The sequence below is a fragment of the Bombina bombina genome, chromosome 2 (genome assembly GCF_027579735.1).
Source record: "Bombina bombina isolate aBomBom1 chromosome 2, aBomBom1.pri, whole genome shotgun sequence".
NCBI lineage: Eukaryota > Metazoa > Chordata > Amphibia > Anura > Bombinatoridae > Bombina > Bombina bombina.
The window spans coordinates 1,231,049,225-1,231,068,005 of record NC_069500.1 but is presented as its reverse complement, the minus strand read 5'-3'; the positions used below and the strand labels follow the sequence as shown (position 1 = coordinate 1,231,068,005).

The window sequence follows — 18,781 nt, the reverse complement described above, 5'->3', positions numbered from 1 at the left end:
AGGAAATTTTAGAAAAATGAATGTAAAATATCTGAGTTTGTCGTTTCTGACTTCTGTTGGATCAGCCATTCTGTAATTACTAGTATTCAATTAACAATTTGCTGAAACAAGATGGATGATATTTTGTTGTTGTAGCTTCACTTTTATATTTGTAGATAGAGTTCACATGGTTGTACATAATAAATAATACTAGTACTTTTTTTCTGAATTCCACTATTCTATTTTGGTTTGTTGCTAATATGATAATCTTTGAGCCAATGTACACATAAATAAAATATATATATATTTTCCTCAATAACTAAATCTCACGAAACCGCAACCTACGCTTGTTGACGCTTAACTTCTAAACGTAATACAAACAATACACTTACATTAAAGTCAAAATGTGTTATACAGTTCTGACGCTCACTAAATGGTAACATTTTAACCTATAACATTTAAAACTTTTTATTGAACTAACATTTGTAAAATCAGTATTCATGTGATCATACAGATTACAATACAGACCTTTAAATTGCATCATTTTAGCTGGAAGACGTAATACTAGTACAAACTAGTACTAAATTATTTTATTTTTATTTTTGTATTATTCTTTTTTTTTATATAAATATATTTATTTAAAGAATTTACAAGTGCCTGGAAGATGTCCAAAAACATTGTTACAAGGTACAGGCCTACCTCATTTTATTGAGCTTTGCAAGTATTGCTAATTAAACATAATGCTATTGCACACTAATAGACTACAGTATAGTGTAAATATAACTTTCATATACACTGGAAAACAAAAATTGAATGTGAATCACTTTATTGCGGTGGTCTGTAACTAAACCCGCAATATCTCTGAGGTACGCCTGTATACAAAAAAAATCACAATAAGAAAAAGTATGCAGCCTTTGCAACAGATTATCAGATGTAGTAGGCAACTAGACCCTGTGTCAAATTTTCCTAGATGTACAGAAACCGTTAAGTAATCAAAACAAACAAAAATTAGAATATGAGTGACTGTGAAACCAAATGAAAAGAAAACTGATTTAAACACCTACAACTCTAAATAAACAATTCAAATTATAAATAAAATATACAAATAAATAAGCTGTTATATTGAAACCTTGTATGTTGCATGAAATGGTCCTTTTAAAAACTCATGGAGCAGTGATCACCCCTCATTCTTTTCTTTTTACTGTTTGGAATATTATCCTTTATTTTATGTTCAATGTAAACTAAATAATGAATAAGAATATTAATTAGATTTTCTAACTGTTTGTGTATTTCAGACATGGATTTACTGGACTATAATGTGTTTTAGTGTTGTGTCATATTTTATTTTTACATTGGCACTTGGAGCAACATGCGTTACATGCAACCCACCAGCTAACCCGTACTGGATAATGCTGAAACATGCAAGTGATCCAGCATTTTATCTCGTCTGCATTATGGCCGCTGTTATTGCGCTCATGCCTAGGTAAGTTAAGGAACAAATATTTTCAGTGTATAAATAGGAGTCAAAGCTTTACTTTGTGTATAACAATTAGACACAAATTAAACCCACATTTTTTTCTTTCTTGATTCAGATAAAAAATGTTTTTTTTAAAGTTTCCAATTTATTTCTATTATCAAATTTGTGTTGTTTTTATGTTATTCTCTGTTAAAGAGATATCCACATAGGTATCATGCACATGTCTGCAGCACTACATGACAGGAAATAGTGCTGCCCTCTAGTGCTCTTGATAATCTATAACATTGTTCCAAAAACTGCTGCCATATAGTGTTCCAGACACGTGCACACTCCTGAACTTATCTTTCTGCTTTTCAATAAAGGATTACAAGAAAACAAAGAAGATTGATAATAGAAGTAAATTGGAAAGTTGTTTAAAAGTGCACATTGTATCTGAATTATGAAAGAAACATTTTTGGTTTAATGTCCCTTTAAATGCAAAAGAGAGTGTTTAATGTGATAATCACTGGCTGTGAAAGAGATGTGCTCAGCTCCCGTCTTGAGCATTGTAAATAAGCCAGGATGCAGAGATTTCTTGTGTTTAGCAATAATTTATAAGACTGAACCTTATATACTGTCTTGTGTTCATCAGGGGGATACTCAATCCTTAGAATTAAGTTAGGCCTATGGTAATTGGAGGTTTATACTCCCGAAAGAGAACCTTCGACTGGTGCAAGAAATTCATCTTGAGAATTAAAAAGCTATCAAGTGTTCCGTTCTTTTTTTCTATGTACTATAATATTTATGTGACTACAGTTATGCAAATAAATATTTATCTGTATTTCTGCCACATTACCTTTTCAGTTGCATGACAAATACAATATGTTGCTCCACTACTTCTTTTTTTTTTTTCTTTTTTTTTTTTTTCTACAAAGATTGCTTAGTTGCAGCTTTCTTAGTTAACTATTGCAGTCCGTTTCCATCCGCACCACTGCTAACCCAGTATGGGAGTTTGATGACTTTCGCAAGGATTCTTTTAAACTATATTTATTTCTCTTGTTTAATGAAGGCAGGTTCAATTTCGTCCTGAACTGTCACTTCTTTGCTGCTTAGTGTCTTTCTAAGAGACCCTTAAAAGAGGTTGTCCAGTAGTGAACAGGTTTTTATAGGGATGCATCTCCATGCATGCTGAATTCAAAGTTGTTCACTACAGTGCATATATTACGGAACTGATGGTCACGAATACTTGTTCCAGATTACAAGTTCATATGCACTATTGTGAACGAGTTTGGACTAGAAAAACCCACTCACTAACCCATAAATATGGAATTTTAGCTTTTACTGCTGTCACTTTGAGCATGAAGAAATAAATAAAAACCTAGTTGCATATTTTAACTTAAACAGGCTGAAATGGAAGGACTTGCTACATATAGGATCGAGTTTCATTTCTAGTTGATGTGGCAAATTTTAAACTGACATTGCAATCCATTATGATCTGAGTACTAATATCCTCACACGACTTACCTCCTAGAATTAAAGCTGAGGATGAAAAGTTTCCAATTGGTCATAGTAAATTGTTCATAACCCCCTTAATCTTGATAGCCTTTTATTGGTACTCAACATGTAATAATGACTGCATGTACTTCTTAGCACACACAGTGCTTTGATTCTAGATTCTATAAAGGGACAGTCTAGTCAAAATTAAACTTCCATGAATTAGATAGGGCATGTAATTTTAAAAAACTTCCCGATTTACTTTTATCATTAAATTTGCTTTGTTCTCTTAGTATTCTTTTTTGAAAGTTAAACCTAGGCAGGCTCATATGCTAATTGCTAAGCCCTTGAAGGCGGCCTTTTATCTCAGTGCATTTTGACATTTTTTTTACAGCTAGACAGTGCTAATTAATGTGTGCCATATAGATGGTGTCCTCACTCCAGTGGAGTTACTTAGGAGTCAGCACTGATTGGCTAAATGCATGTCTGTCAAAAAAATTAACGGGACTGTCTGCAGAGGCTTTAGCTACAATCACACAGGTAACAAGTATATAAAAATAACCGTGTCGGTTATGCAGAACTGGGGAATGCGTAATAAAGGGATTATCTTTCTTTTTAAACAAAGGGACAGTCCACATCAGAATTTTTATTAATGCATAGCATTAATTTAAGTTTTAAAACCTTTTTTTCTTTCATGTAATTAACAAGAGTCCATGAGCTAGTGACGTATGGGATATACATTCCTACCAGGAGGGGCAAAGTTTCCCAAACCTTAAAATGCCTATAAATACACCCCTCACCACACCCACAAATCAGTTTTACAAACTTTGCCTCCAAGGGAGGTGGTGAAGTAAGTTTGTGCTAGATTCTACGTTGATATGCGCTCCGCAGCAAGTTGGAGCCCGGTTTTCCTCTCAGCGTGCAGTGAATGTCAGAGGGATGTGAGGAGAGTATTGCCTATTGAATGCAGTGATCTCCTTCTACGGGGTCTATTTCATAAGGTTCTCTGTTATCGGTCGTAGAGATTCATCTCTTACCTCCCTTTTCAGATCGACGATATACTCTTATATTTACCATTTCCTCTACTGATTCTCGTTTCAGTACTGGTTTGGCTTTCTACAAACATGTAGATGAGTGTCCTGGGGTAGGTAAGTCTTATTTTCTGTGACACTCTAAGCTATGGTTGGGCACTTTATTTATAAAGTTCTAAATATATGTATTCAAACATTTATTTGCCTTGACTCAGAATGTTCAACTTTCCTTATTTCCAGACAGTCAGTTTCATATTTGGGATTATGCTTTAATTATCATATTTTTTCTTACCTCAAAAATTTGACTTTTTCCCTGTGGGCTGTTAGGCTCGCGGGGGCTGAAAATGCTTCATTTTATTGCGTCATTTTTGGCGCGGACTTTTTTGGCGCAAAAATTCATTTCCGTTTCCGGCGTCATACGTGTCGCCGGAAGTTGCGTCATTTTTTGACGTTATTTTGCGCCAAAAATGTCGGCGTTCCGGATGTTGCGTCATTTTTGGCGCAAAAAGCATTTAGGCGCCAAATAATGTGGGCGTCTTTTTTGGCGCCAAAAAATATGGGCGTCGCTTTTGTCTCCACATTATTTCAGTCTCATTTTTCATTTGCTTCTGGTTGCTAGAAGCTTGATGTTTGGCATTTTTTTCCCATTCCTGAAACTGTCTTATAAGGAATTTGATCTATTTTGCTTTATATGTTGTTTTTTCTCTTACATATTGCAAGATGTCTCACGTTGCATCTGAGCCAGAAGATACTACAGGAAAACCTCTGCCTGCTGGATCTACCAAAGCTAAGTGTATCTGCTGTAAACTTTTGGTAGCTATTCCTCCAGCTGTTGTTTGTATTAAATGTCATGACAAACTTGTTAATGCAGATAATATTTCCTTTAGTGATGTACCATTGCCTGTTGCAGTTCCCTCAACATCTAAGGTGCAGAATGTTCCTGATAACATAAGAGATTTTGTTTCTGAATCCATAAAGAAGGCTTTGTCTGTTATTTCTCCTTCTAGTAAACGTAAAAAGTCTTTTAAATCTTCTCTTTCTACAGATGAATTTTTAAATGAACACCATCATTCTGATTCTTTGGACTCTTCTGGTTCAGAGGATTCTGTCTCAGAGATTGATGCTGATAAATCTTCATATTTATTTAAGATGGAATTTATTCGCTCTTTACTTAAAGAAGTACTAATTGCTTTAGAAATAGAGGATTCTAGTCCTCTTGATACTAATTCTATACGTTTAGATAAGGTTTTTAAAGCTCCTGCGGTTATTCCAGAAGTCTTTCCTGTTCCTAATGCTATTTCTGCAGTAATTGCTAAGGAATGGGATAGATTGGGTAATTCATTTACTCCTTCTAAACGTTTTAAGCAATTATATCCTGTTCCGCCTGACAGGTTAGAATTTTGGGACAAAATCCCTAAAGTTGATGGGGCTATTTCTACCCTTGCTAAACGTACTACCATTCCTACATCAGATGGTACCTCGTTTAAGGATCCTTTAGATAGAAAAATTGAATCTTTTCTAAGAAAAGCTTATCTATGTTCAGGTAATCTTCTTAGACCTGCTATATCATTGGCTGATGTTGCTGCAGCTTCAACTTTTTGGTTGGAAACTCTAGCGCAACAAGTAACAAATCGTGATTCTCATGATATTATTATTCTTCTCCAGCATGCTAATAATTTCATCTGTGATGCCATTTTTGATATTATTAGAGTTGATGTTAGATTTATGTCTCTGGCTATCTTAGCCAGAAGAGCTTTATGGCTTAAGACTTGGAATGCTGATATGGCTTCTAAATCAACTCTACTTTCCATTTCTTTCCAGGGAAACAAATTATTTGGTTCTCAGTTGGATTCTATTATTTCAACTGTTACTGGTGGGAAAGGAACTTTTTTACCACAGGATAAAAAGTCTAAAGGTAAAAACAGGGCTAACAATCGTTTTCGATCCTTTCGTTTCAACAAAGAACAAAAGCCTGATCCTTCGTCCTCAGGAGCAGTTTCAGTTTGGAAACCATCTCCAGTCTGGAATAAATCCAAGCCTGCTAGAAAGGCAAAGCCTGCTTCTAAGTTCACATGAAGGTACGGCCCTCATTCCAGTTCCGCTGGTAGGGGGCAGGTTACGTTTTTTCAAAGAAATTTGGATCAATTCTGTTCACAATCTTTGGATTCAGAACATTGTTTCAGAAGGGTACAGAATTGGTTTCAAGATGAGACCTCCTGCAAAGAGATTTTTTCTTTCCCATGTCCCAGTAAATCCAGTGAAAGCTCAAGCATTTCTGAATTGTGTTTCAGATCTAGAGTTGGCTGGAGTAATTATGCCAGTTCCAGTTCCGGAACAGGGGATGGGGTTTTATTCAAATCTCTTCATTGTACCAAAGAAGGAGAATTCCTTCAGACCAGTTCTGGATCTAAAATTATTGAATCGCTATGTAAGGATACCAACGTTCAAGATGGTAACTGTAAGGACTATATTGCCTTTTGTTCAGCAAGGGAATTATATGTCCACAATAGATTTACAGGATGCATATCTGCATATTCCGATTCATCCAGATCATTATCAGTTCCTGAGATTCTCTTTTCTAGACAAGCATTACCAATTTGTGGCTCTACCGTTTGGCCTTGCTACAGCTCCAAGAATTTTCACAAAGATTCTCGGTGCCCTTCTGTCTGTAATCAGAGAACAGGGTATTGTGGTATTTCCTTATTTGGACGATATCTTGGTACTTGCTCCGTCTTTACATTTAGCAGAGTCTCATACGAATCGACTTGTGTTGTTTCTTCAAGATCATGGTTGGAGGATCAATTTACTAAAAAGTTCTTTGATTCCTCAAACAAGGGTAACCTTTCTGGGTTTCCAGATAGATTCAGTGTCCATGACTCTGTCTTTAACAGACAAGAGACGTCTAAAATTGATTACAGCTTGTCGAAACCTTCAGTCACAATCATTCCCTTCGGTAGCCTTATGCATGGAAATTCTAGGTCTTATGACTGCTGCATCGGACGCGATCCCCTTTGCTCGTTTTCACATGCGACCTCTTCAGCTCTGTATGCTGAACCAATGGTGCAGGGATTACACGAAGATATCTCAATTAATATCTTTAAAACCGATTGTTCGACACTCTCTAACGTGGTGGACAGATCACCATTGTTTAATTCAGGGGGCTTCTTTTGTTCTTCCGACCTGGACTGTAATTTCAACAGATGCAAGTCTCACAGGTTGGGGAGCTGTGTGGGGATCTCTGACGGCACAAGGAGTTTGGGAATCTCAGGAGGTGAGATTACCGATCAATATTTTGGAACTCCGTGCAATTTTCAGAGCTCTTCAGTTTTGGCCTCTTCTGAAGAGAGAATCGTTCATTTGTTTTCAGACAGACAATGTCACAACTGTGGCATACATCAATCATCAAGGAGGGACTCACAGTCCTCTGGCTATGAAAGAAGTATCTCGAATTTTGGTTTGGGCGGAATCCAGCTCCTGTCTAATCTCTGCGGTTCATATCCCAGGTGTAGACAATTGGGAAGCGGATTATCTCAGTCGCCAAACGTTGCATCCGGGCGAATGGTCTCTTCACCCAGAGGTATTTCTTCAGATTGTTCAATTGTGGGGGCTCCCAGAGATAGATCTGATGGCCTCTCATCTAAACAAGAAACTTCCCAGGTATCTGTCCAGATCCCGGGATCCTCAGGCGGAGGCAGTGGATGCATTATCACTTCCTTGGAAGTATCATCCTGCCTATATCTTTCCGCCTCTAGTTCTTCTTCCAAGAGTAATCTCCAAGATTCTGAGGGAATGCTCGTTTGTTCTGCTAATAGCTCCGGCATGGCCTCACAGGTTTTGGTATGCGGATCTTGTCCGGATGGCATCTTGCCAGCCATGGACTCTTCCGTTAAGACCAGACCTTCTGTCACAAGGTCCTTTTTTCCATCCGGATCTGAAATCCTTAAATTTAAAGGTATGGAGATTGAACGCTTGATTCTTGGTCATAGAGGTTTCTCTGACTCCGTGATTAATACTATGTTACAGGCTCGTAAATCTGTATCTCGAGAGATATATTATAGAGTCTGGAAGACTTATATTTCTTGGTGTCTTTCTCATCATTTTTCTTGGCATTCTTTTAGAATACCGAGAATTTTACAATTTCTTCAGGATGGTTTGGATAAGGGTTTGTCCGCAAGTTCTTTGAAAGGACAAATCTCTGCTCTTTCTGTTCTTTTTCACAGAAAGATTGCTATTCTTCCTGATATTCATTGTTTTGTACAAGCTTTGGTTCGTATAAAACCTGTCATTAAGTCAATTTCTCCTCCTTGGAGTTTGAATTTGGTTCTGGGAGCTCTTCAAGCTCCTCCGTTTGAACCTATGCATTCATTGGACATTAAATTACTTTCTTGGAAAGTTTTGTTCCTTTTGGCTATCTCTTCTGCTAGAAGAGTTTCTGAATTATCTGCTCTTTCATGTGAGTCTCCTTTTTCTGATTTTTCATCAGGATAAGGCGGTGTTGCGAACTTCTTTTGAATTTTTACCTAAAGTTGTGAATTCCAACAACATTAGTAGAGAAATTGTGGTTCCTTCATTATGTCCTAATCCTAAGAATTCTAAGGAGAAATCATTGCATTCTTTGGATGTTGTTAGAGCTTTGAAATATTATGTTGAAGCTACGAAATCTTTCCGTAAGACTTCTAGTCTATTTGTTATCTTTTCCGGTTCTAGGAAAGGCCAGAAAGCTTCTGCCATTTCTTTGGCATCTTGGTTGAAATCTTTAATTCATCTTGCCTATGTTGAGTCGGGTAAAACTCCGCCTCAAAGAATTACAGCTCATTCTACTAGGTCAGTATCTACTTCCTGGGCGTTTAGGAATGAAGCTTCGGTTGACCAGATCTGCAAAGCAGCAACTTGGTCTTCTTTGCATACTTTTACTAAATTCTACCATTTTGATGTATTTTCTTCTTCTGAAGCAGTTTTTGGTAGAAAAGTTCTTCAGGCAGCGGTTTCAGTTTGAATCTTCTGCTTATGTTTTTTGTTAAACTTTATTTGGGTGTGGATTATTTTCAGCAGGAATTGGCTGTCTTTATTTTATCCCTCCCTCTCTAGTGACTCTTGTGTGGAAAGATCCACATCTTGGGTAGTCATTATCCCATACGTCACTAGCTCATGGACTCTTGTTAATTACATGAAAGAAAACATAATTTATGTAAGAACTTACCTGATAAATTCATTTCTTTCATATTAACAAGAGTCCATGAGGCCCACCCTTTTTTGTGGTGGTTATGATTTTTTTGTATAAAGCACAATTATTCCAATTCCTTATTTTATATGCTTCGCACTTTTTCTTATCACCCCACTTCTTGGCTATTCGTTAAACTGATTTGTGGGTGTGGTGAGGGGTGTATTTATAGGCATTTTAAGGTTTGGGAAACTTTGCCCCTCCTGGTAGGAATGTATATCCCATACGTCACTAGCTCATGGACTCTTGTTAATATGAAAGAAATGAATTTATCAGGTAAGTTCTTACATAAATTATGTTTTTTTTTTTTCACAATTCAGATAGAGCATGTCATTTTAAAGAACTTTACAATTTTTACTTCTATTTCATTTTTTTGTCTTGGTATCCTTTGTTGAAAAGGGATACCTAGGTAGGCTCAAGAGATGCTGATTGGTTGCTTCACATATATGCTTCATGTTATTGGCTCACCCAGTGCGTTAACTAGCTCCCAGCAGTGCATTGCTGCTTCTTTAACAAAAAATACCAAGAGAATGAAGCAAACTAGATAACAAGTAAATTTGAAAGTTGTTTAAAATTGTGTTCTCTATCTGAACCATGAAAACACATGTTTGGGTTTCATGTCCCTTTAATTCTATATAGTACAGAAAAGGAGGATATATTTAATGAACAACATTTCTGCTTCCTGTTTTTAATGCTGCACATCTAATAAATCATTTTTAATAACTTGCATTACGTCTTGCAAGTGTTGCCTTTTCGAATACAGCAAGTTTGTTTGCATTATGCACCTCAGTGATCAGGTGATGTCAAAAGCGTTCCTGTATTTCCTATATTTAAATAAGATGTGTTTTGTTTTTTTACTTTAGATATGTGTACCGGGTATTTCAAGGAACTGTATTTCCCACTCCTCAACTAAGAGCAAAGAAGCTTGATTTGATGACCACGTCTGAGCGATCCAAAGCTATTAAACTCTGGAAAGGGGAAGAAACAATAACTCATGAAAATACCTCATTATCGAAAAAAACATCTGACTGCACATCTCCGAAGGAGAATGAAGAAGCTGCTAATATGCTACCTGTAGAAATCCACTTCCACTTTCCAGGCCATGTTGATGTCTGATAATTAGAACTTTAAATAGCATTGACAGTTTCTAAAGGTTTCTACATTGTTCAAACCAAAAACCTTTTCTCAATATTTTAGGAAATGTCATATTTACATTGTAATGCACATTTGGTTCTTTTTGTAAAAACTATTTGTACCATAAAAGACATCAAACTGGTCCTATCAGAAATTTCTTCCAGTATCTCTGAATCTTATTATTCCCAGTTTTGCAGTTCCATTTAGGCTCCTGTAATTTCTATGATGCTTTATTACATTTTTTGTTGTGCACAGTTTTAGTTTACTTTATGCCTGATTGCTGGAACTGATATAAAGTGGGTTTAACCCCTTAATGACCACAATGTACCCTATATGTCACTGGTCGTTAAGGGTTTTTTCAGGACATAATAGCACAAGTCTAGCAAGAACACGCTATTAATTCCCTCTCTCCAGCAGGCTTTGTGGAATAGAGCAGTCTCAACGCTTGTGGCAAGACCGCGATATAAAACAATCAAGTCCCAAAAAAAGGCCAGCGACATACAGGGTACGTCGCTGGTCCTTAAGGGGTTAAAGGGAGACTGACACATTTCAGAATACACTAGTAGATTTTTAGAAATATTTTGAATTCTGTCTTGTGTTATATATATATATATATATATATATATATATATATATATATATATATATAAATGCATTTTAACTTTGTTTATAAAATCAGTGTTAAACCGTTTAGTAGGTAGAAAATTGTATGTTGTGCAAAATTATCTTTTTGATTATTTTTTTTAAAGTTTTTTTTAGGAATTGTTAAACACGTGCACAAATATAATGAATGTTGTTGTCCCAAAAGTGGCACCTTATCTCGGGCGTTAACTTACTTTATTATGGAGGTGTGGTCCTTGATACCTAAGGATAGTCCAGTGCCCCATCAGTGTTTCTTTGTATATTTTATTAAAGTGCAACCAATAATATGTTTATTAGCAAAATGCATCAACAATAATTTATAGTGTTTACTGCTTCATGTCTCAACATTTGAAATTACTTTGTAAAACAAAACTTAATGCTGGGAACCTGATACTTTCTTATTATTACCTTGAGTTGCCTTTAAGGAACAGCACACACAATAATAGAACAGCAACGGCAAGTGTTTTATTTATCTTGCAACTTTTTATGGGTCTCTGCCCCTCAAATTCAAAGTGTTTTTTTTTTGTTTTGTTTTTTTCCTCAATCTCAAAAATGCATCAAATAAAGTTTTCTACTTAGCCAGTGGAGGCTGCTATGCCAGTACTTACACTCACAACTTTGAATATGGGTGTGAGCGTGCATACTTAGGTACTGGCATGGCAGTTCCTAAGAAATGAACATCATTCACTGCATCTTTGGAATACAAAAAGTTTTTAAAATTTGAGTAGTGGAGCTCAGTGGAAACAATAGAAAGGGGTAAGTATAACACTTGCTATTGTTTAGGTGTAAAGTTAGCTCTTATTATCGAATAGCCATTGGCATTTATTGATTTTATTTGGTTTGCAAAACAGCATGCTTGTTAATAACAGAAGTGTAAAAGCTTGTACAATCCTAAAAAGCCATAAAGCCTTGCAGAAGTGAGGTCTGCCTTGTCTATTTAATTGAAAGAAAAAAATATATATTTGTGTGTGTGTGTATATATCTAAAAACATTTGTTTTCAGGATACAGTCACCTGTTCAAAATGTTAGACCTTGTGCAAATTAATACTGTATGTTTGACTGTTAAATACTATTTATATCTCTAACTGCAGCTATAGGCTGGTGTTAAAAACAGTTTTTATGAGGGTTTTTTTTCTGAAACCAATTTAAATATCCACTCATAATTTTTTTTCTTTGTGTGCTTGATAAGTAAACTTGACTGTCAACACCTGATCATGTCAGGCAAGTTTATTTACTTGCACAAATATTTAAACAAAATATATCAAACTTACTAGCCATCATTAATTTATGTCACATGATTTGCACAGCCCTAGAAGGCAATTTGTCTTTAAACTTGTTCTCTCTTATATACTGTAGCTCCTCATTATCAGTAAAGCTTCTTTCTTTCTTTGTTTTTTTTTTCTTTTTTCTTCTCCTGGTACCAAAGTTTCTTTAGTGACCTAATTAGCCAATGTCTAAAACCAAATGACTTCCAATACTACAAAAGGACATTGGTGGATTTTATTACTGAAGAAACAGGACATGGTCTGTTGCTCAACAAAACAAAACTTTTAGCAAAATAGGGTATTTCACTTGTTACTGTAATGTCTATGTTAAAGATCTAAACATAAATAATATATTGTTGCCAAACTCCATTAATTAGTACTTCTGTTCTCCTGTTCAGCAGGATTGGTGTGTTTTTTTACTAGCCAATGCTTTTAACCTGTGTCACTCTCCAGCAATGTGGCTAACACATCTGTCTCAATATGCACTGTATAAATCTATCTACTTGAACTAGACTGCTTTTAATAGAATGTATTTCCTCTCTTGTATATGACCTGCCTCCATTTTGTATTTAGATCATTCCTGTTTTAAAAGCCTTGCATTCTGGTAATGTGTAGGGTTATCTATCCAAGGTAGTCAGGAAATATTATTTACTGTACACCATTTTCAAATTGTGAAATTGATCCTTAGCTACAGGAACACTGCACTTTTAAGTATTTCTTTAAAACAGGTGTTTTTTATTTAGGTTTTTTTTTTTTTTAAGAAATATTTTTTATGCATTATATATGTTCACATTTAATTGCATGAGAATGTAACTATTGTATTTATTACAGACATTAAATAAAGAAAATAGTTTTCCATATTTGTGTGTGTTTTTTTTTATTTATTACTAGTGATATCTTTTAGTGGACACTTAAAGGGACACTGAACCCAAATTCTTTCTTTTGGGATTCAGATAGAGCATGCAATTTTAAGCAACTTTCAAATTTGCTCCTAATATCATTTCTCCTGTTAAGTGTAGTCAGTCCACGGGTCATCCATTACTTATGGGATTATAACTCCTCCCTAACAGGAAGTGCAAGAGGATCACCCAAGCAGAGCTGCTATATAGCTCCTCCCCTCTACGTCATATCCAGTCATTCTCTTGCACCTAACTAAAGATAGGACGTGTGAGAGGACTGTGGTGTGTTAAACTTAGTTTTTATTTCTTCAATCAAAAGTTTGTTATTTTAAACGGCACCGGAGTGTGTTGTTTGTTCTCAGGCAGCATTAGAAGAAGAATCTGCCTGAGTTTGTCTATGATCTTAGCGGTCGTAACTAAGATCCACTTGCTGCTAATACCGATGTAATGTAAGTGCAGCCTTAAATGCAGTAGTAGCGACTGGTATCAGGCTGATATGTATGTATGTATACTCTGAGGTATTTCTGGGGAATGGAATTTCACTAAGAAAATACTGTCAATATTAAAGTAATATTTGAGCCTGCACTGCAGTGAAAGCGACTAGCAGCAGGCTTATTAATAACACTTCATAATTTTCATTTTTTAAAAACGTTTACTGGCATGTTAATCGTTTTTTCTGAGGTACTTGGTGAAAAACTTTATGGGCATGATTTTTACCACATGGCTGTCGTTTTTTTCTGAATAAAAACAGTTTACTGAGCTTCCCCACTGTTGTAATATGAGTGGGAGGGGCCTATTTTAGCGCTTTATTGCGCAGTAAAAATTTAGTCACAGTCTTCCTATTTCTTCCTCCATGATCCAGGACGTCTCTACAGAGCCCAGGGGTCTCCAAAACTAGTTTTGAGGGAGGTAATCAGTCACAACAGACCTGTGACAGTGTGTTTGACTGTGATAAAAACGTTTATTATTTCTCCAACATAGGTGTGTCCGGTCCACGGCGTCATCCTTACTTGTGGGATATTCTCTTCCCCAACAGGAAATGGCAAAGAGCCCAGCAAAGCTGGTCACATGATCCCTCCTAGGCTCCGCCTACCCCAGTCATTCTCTTTGCCGTTGTACAGGCAACATCTCCACGGAGATGGCTTAGAGTTTTTTAGTGTTTAACTGTAGTTTTTCATTATTCAATCAAGAGTTTGTTATTTTCAAATAGTGCTGGTACGTACTATTTACTCAGAAACAGAAAAGAGATGAAGAATTCTGTTTGTATGAGGAAAATGATTTTAGCAACCGTAACTAAAATCCATGGCTGTTCCACACAGGACTGTTGAGAGCAATTAACTTCAGTTGGGGGAACAGTTTGCAGTCCTTTGCTGCTTGAGGTATGACACATTCTAACAAGACGATGTAATGCTGGAAGCTGTCATTTTCCCTATGGGATCCGGTAAGCCATGTTTATTACGATTGTAAATAAGGGCTTCACAAGGGCTTATTTAGACTGTAGACCTTTTTTTGGGCTAAATCGATTGATATTAACACTTATTTAGCCTTGAGGAATCATTTATTCTGGGTATTTTGATATAATAATATCGGCAGGCACTGTTTTAGACACCTTATTCTTTAGGGGCTTTCCCAAAGCATAGGCAGAGTCTCATTTTCGCGCCGGTGTTGCGCACTTGTTTTTGAGAGGCATGGCATGCAGTCGCATGTGAGAGGAGCTCTGATACTTATAAAAGACTTCTGAAGGCGTCATTTGGTATCGTTTTCCCCTTTGGGTTTGGTTGGGTCTCAGCAAAGCAGATACCAGGGACTGTAAAGGGGTTAAAGCTTAAAACGGCTCCGGTTCCGTTATTTTAAGGGTTAAAGCTTCCAAAATTGGTGTGCAATATTTTCAAGGCTTTAAGACACTGTGGTGAAAGTTTGGTGAATTTTGAACAATTCCTTCATGTTTTTTCGCAATTGCAGTAATAAAGTGTGTTCAGTTTAAAATTTAAAGTGACAGTAACGGTTTTATTTCAAAACGTTTTTTGTACTTTCTTATCAAGTTTATGCCTGTTTAACATGTCTGAACTACCAGATAGACTGTGTTCTGAATGTGGGGAAGCCAGAATTCCTATTCATTTAAATAAATGTGATTTATGTGATAATGACAATGATGCCCAAGATGATTCCTCAAGTGAGGGGAGTAAGCATGGTACTGCATCATTCCCTCCTTCGTCTACACGAGTCTTGCCCACTCAGGAGGCCCCTAGTACATCTAGCGCGCCAATACTCCTTACTATGCAACAATTAACGGCTGTAATGGATAATTCTGTCAAAAACATTTTAGCCAAAATGAACCCTTGTCAGCGTAAGCGTGGATGCTCTGTTTTAGTTACTGAAGAGCATGACGACGCTGATATTAATATCTCTGAAGGGCCCCTAACCCAATCTGAGGGGGCCAGGGAGGTTTTGTCTGAGGGAGAAATTACTGATTTAGGGAACATTTCTCAGCAGGCTGAATCTGATGTGATTACTTTTAAATTTAAATTGGAACATCTCCGCATTTTGCTTAAGGAGGTATTATCCACTCTGGATGATTGTGAAAATTTGGTCATCCCAGAGAAACTATGTAAAATGGACAAGTTCCTAGAGGTGCCGGGGCTCCCAGAAGCTTTTCCTATACCCAAGCGGGTGGCGGACATTGTTAATAAAGAATGGGAAAGGCCCGGTATTCCTTTCGTCCCTCCCCCCATATTTAAAAAAAAAAAAAATTGTTTCCTATGGTCGACCCCAGAAAGGACTTATGGCAGTCAGTCCCCAAGGTCGAGGGAGCGGTTTCTACTTTAAACAAACGCACCACTATTCCCATAGAGGATAGTTGTGCTTTCAAAGATCCTATGGATAAAAAATTAGAAGGTTTGCTTAAAAAGATGTTTGTTCAGCAGGGTTACCTTCTACAACCCATTTCATGCATTGTCCCTGTCACTACAGCCGCATATTTCTGGTTTGATGAACTGATTAAGGTGCTCGATAGTGACTCTCCTCCTTATGAGGAGATTATGGACAGAGTCAATGCTCTCAAATTGGCTAATTCTTTCACTCTAGACGCCTCTTTGCAATTGGCTAAGTTAGCGGCTAAGAATTCTGGGTTTGCTATTGTGGCGCGCAGAGCGCTTTGGTTGAAATCTTGGTCGGCTGATGCGTCTTCCAAGAACAAGCTACTAAACATTCCTTTCAAGGGGAAAATGCTGTTTGGTCCTGACTTGAAAGAGATTATCTCTGATATCACTGGGGGTAAGGGCCATGCCCTTCCTCAGGATCGGCCTTTCAAGGCAAAAAATAGACCTAATTTTCGTCCCTTTCGTAAAAACGGACCAGCCCAAGGTGCTACGTCCTCTAAGCAAGAGGGTAATACTTCTCAGGCCAAGCCAGCTTGGAGACCAATGCAAGGCTGGAACAAGGGAAAGCAGGCCAAGAAACCTGCCACTGCTACCAAGACAGCATGAAATATCGGCCCCCGATCCGGGACCGGATCTGGTGGGGGGCAGACTCTCTCTCTTCGCTCAGGCTTGGGCAAGAGATGTTCTGGATCCTTGGGCGCTAGAAATAGTCTCCCAGGGTTATCTTCTGGAATTCAAGGGACTTCCCCCAAGGGGGAGGTTCCACAGGTCTCAGTTGTCTTCAGACCACATAAAAAGACAGGCGTTCTTACATTGTGTAGAAGACCTGTTAAAAATGGGAGTGATTCATTCTGTTCCATTGAGAGAACAAGGGATGGGGTTCTACTCCAATCTGTTCATAGTTCCCAAAAAAGAGGGAACGTTCAGACCAATCCTAGATCTCAAGATCTTAAACAAATTTCTCAAGGTCCCATCGTTCAAGATGGAAACCATTCGAACTATCCTTCCTTCCATCCAGGAAGGTCAATTCATGACCACGGTGGATTTAAAGGATGCGTATCTACATATTCCTATCCACAAGGAACATCATCGGTTCCTAAGGTTTGCATTCCTGGACAAACATTACCAGTTCGTGGCGCTTCCTTTCGGATTAGCCACTGCTCCAAGGATTTTCACAAAGGTACTAGGGTCCCTTCTAGCGGTGCTAAGACCAAGGGGCATTGCAGTAGTACCTTACCTGGACGACATTCTGATTCAAGCGTCGTCCCTCCCTCGAGCAAAGGCTCACACGGACATCGTCCTGGCCTTTCTCAGATCGCACGGCTGGAAAGTGAACGTGCAAAAGAGTTCTCTATCCCCGTCAACAAGGGTTCCCTTCTTGGGAACAATTATAGACTCCTCAGAAATGAGGATTTTTCTAACAGAGGCCAGAAAGACAAAACTTCTGGACTCTTGTCGAATACTTCATTCCGTTCCTCTTCCTTCCGTAGCTCAGTGCATGGAAGTGATCGGGTTGATGGTAGCGGCAATGGACATAGTTCCTTTTGCGCGCATTCATCTAAGACCATTACAACTGTGCATGCTCAGTCAGTGGAATGGGGACTATACAGACTTGTCTCCAAAGATACAAGTAAATCAGAGGACCAGAGACTCACTCCGTTGGTGGCTGTCCCTGGACAACCTGTCACGAGGGATGACATTCCGCAGACCAGAGTGGGTCATTGTCACGACCGACGCCAGTCTGATGGGCTGGGGCGCGGTCTGGGGATCCCTGAAAGCCCAGGGTCTTTGGTCTCGGGAAGAATCTCTTCTACCGATAAATATTCTGGAACTGAGAGCGATATTCAATGCTCTCAAGGCTTGGCCTCAGCTAGCGAGGACCAAGTTCATACGGTTTCAATCAGACAACATGACGACTGTTGCGTACATCAACCATCAGGGGGGAACAAGGAGTTCCCTAGCGATGGAAGAAGTGACCAAGATTATTCTATGGGCGGAGTCTCACTCCTGCCACCTGTCTGCTATCCACATCCCGGGAGTGGAAAATTGGGAAGCGGATTTTCTGAGTCGTCAGACATTGCATCCGGGGGAGTGGGAACTCCATCCGGAAATCTTTGCCCAAGTCACTCAACTATGGGGCATTCCAGACATGGATCTGATGGCCTCTCGTCAGAACTTCAAAGTTCCTTGCTACGGGTCCAGATCCAGGGATCCCAAGGCGGCTCTAGTGGATGCACTAGTAGCACCTTGGACCTTCAAACTAGCTTATGTGTTCCCGCCGTTTCCTCTCATCCCCAGGCTGGTAGCCAGGATCAATCAGGAGAGGGCGTCGGTGATCTTGATAGCTCCTGCGTGGCCACGCAGGACTTGGTATGCAGATCTGGTGAATATGTCATCGGCTCCACCTTGGAAGCTACCTTTGAGACGAGACCTTCTTGTTCAGGGTCCGTTCGAACATCCGAATCTGGTTTCACTCCAGCTGACTGCTTGGAGATTGAACGCTTGATTTTATCGAAGCGAGGTTTCTCAGATTCTGTTATCGATACTCTTGTTCAGGCCAGAAAGCCTGTAACTAGAAAGATTTACCACAAAATTTGGAAAAAATATATCTGTTGGTGTGAATCTAAAGGATTCCCTTGGGACAAGGTTAAGATTCCTAGGATTCTATCCTTCCTTCAAGAAGGATTGGAAAAAGGATTATCGGCAAGTTCCCTGAAGGGACAGATTTCTGCCTTGTCGGTGTTACTTCACAAAAAACTGGCAGCTGTGCCAGATGTTCAA

General features: G+C 38.2%; 1 protein-coding gene across 1 annotated transcript in view; it reads left to right on the top strand.

Annotated features, from left to right (window-relative positions):
• The window catches only part of ATP10D (ATPase phospholipid transporting 10D (putative)), a 452,340-nt gene extending 439,258 nt beyond the window's left edge, over nucleotides 1-13,082 (top strand). Inside the window, exons 22-23 of the mRNA XM_053703992.1 lie at nucleotides 1,275-1,462; nucleotides 10,045-13,082. Of these exons, the coding sequence (XP_053559967.1) occupies nucleotides 1,275-1,462; nucleotides 10,045-10,297 (441 nt within the window). The 3' untranslated portion in view covers nucleotides 10,298-13,082. The remainder of the gene's footprint in view (nucleotides 1-1,274; nucleotides 1,463-10,044) is intronic.
• The last annotated feature ends 5,699 nt before the right edge of the window (nucleotides 13,083-18,781 follow it).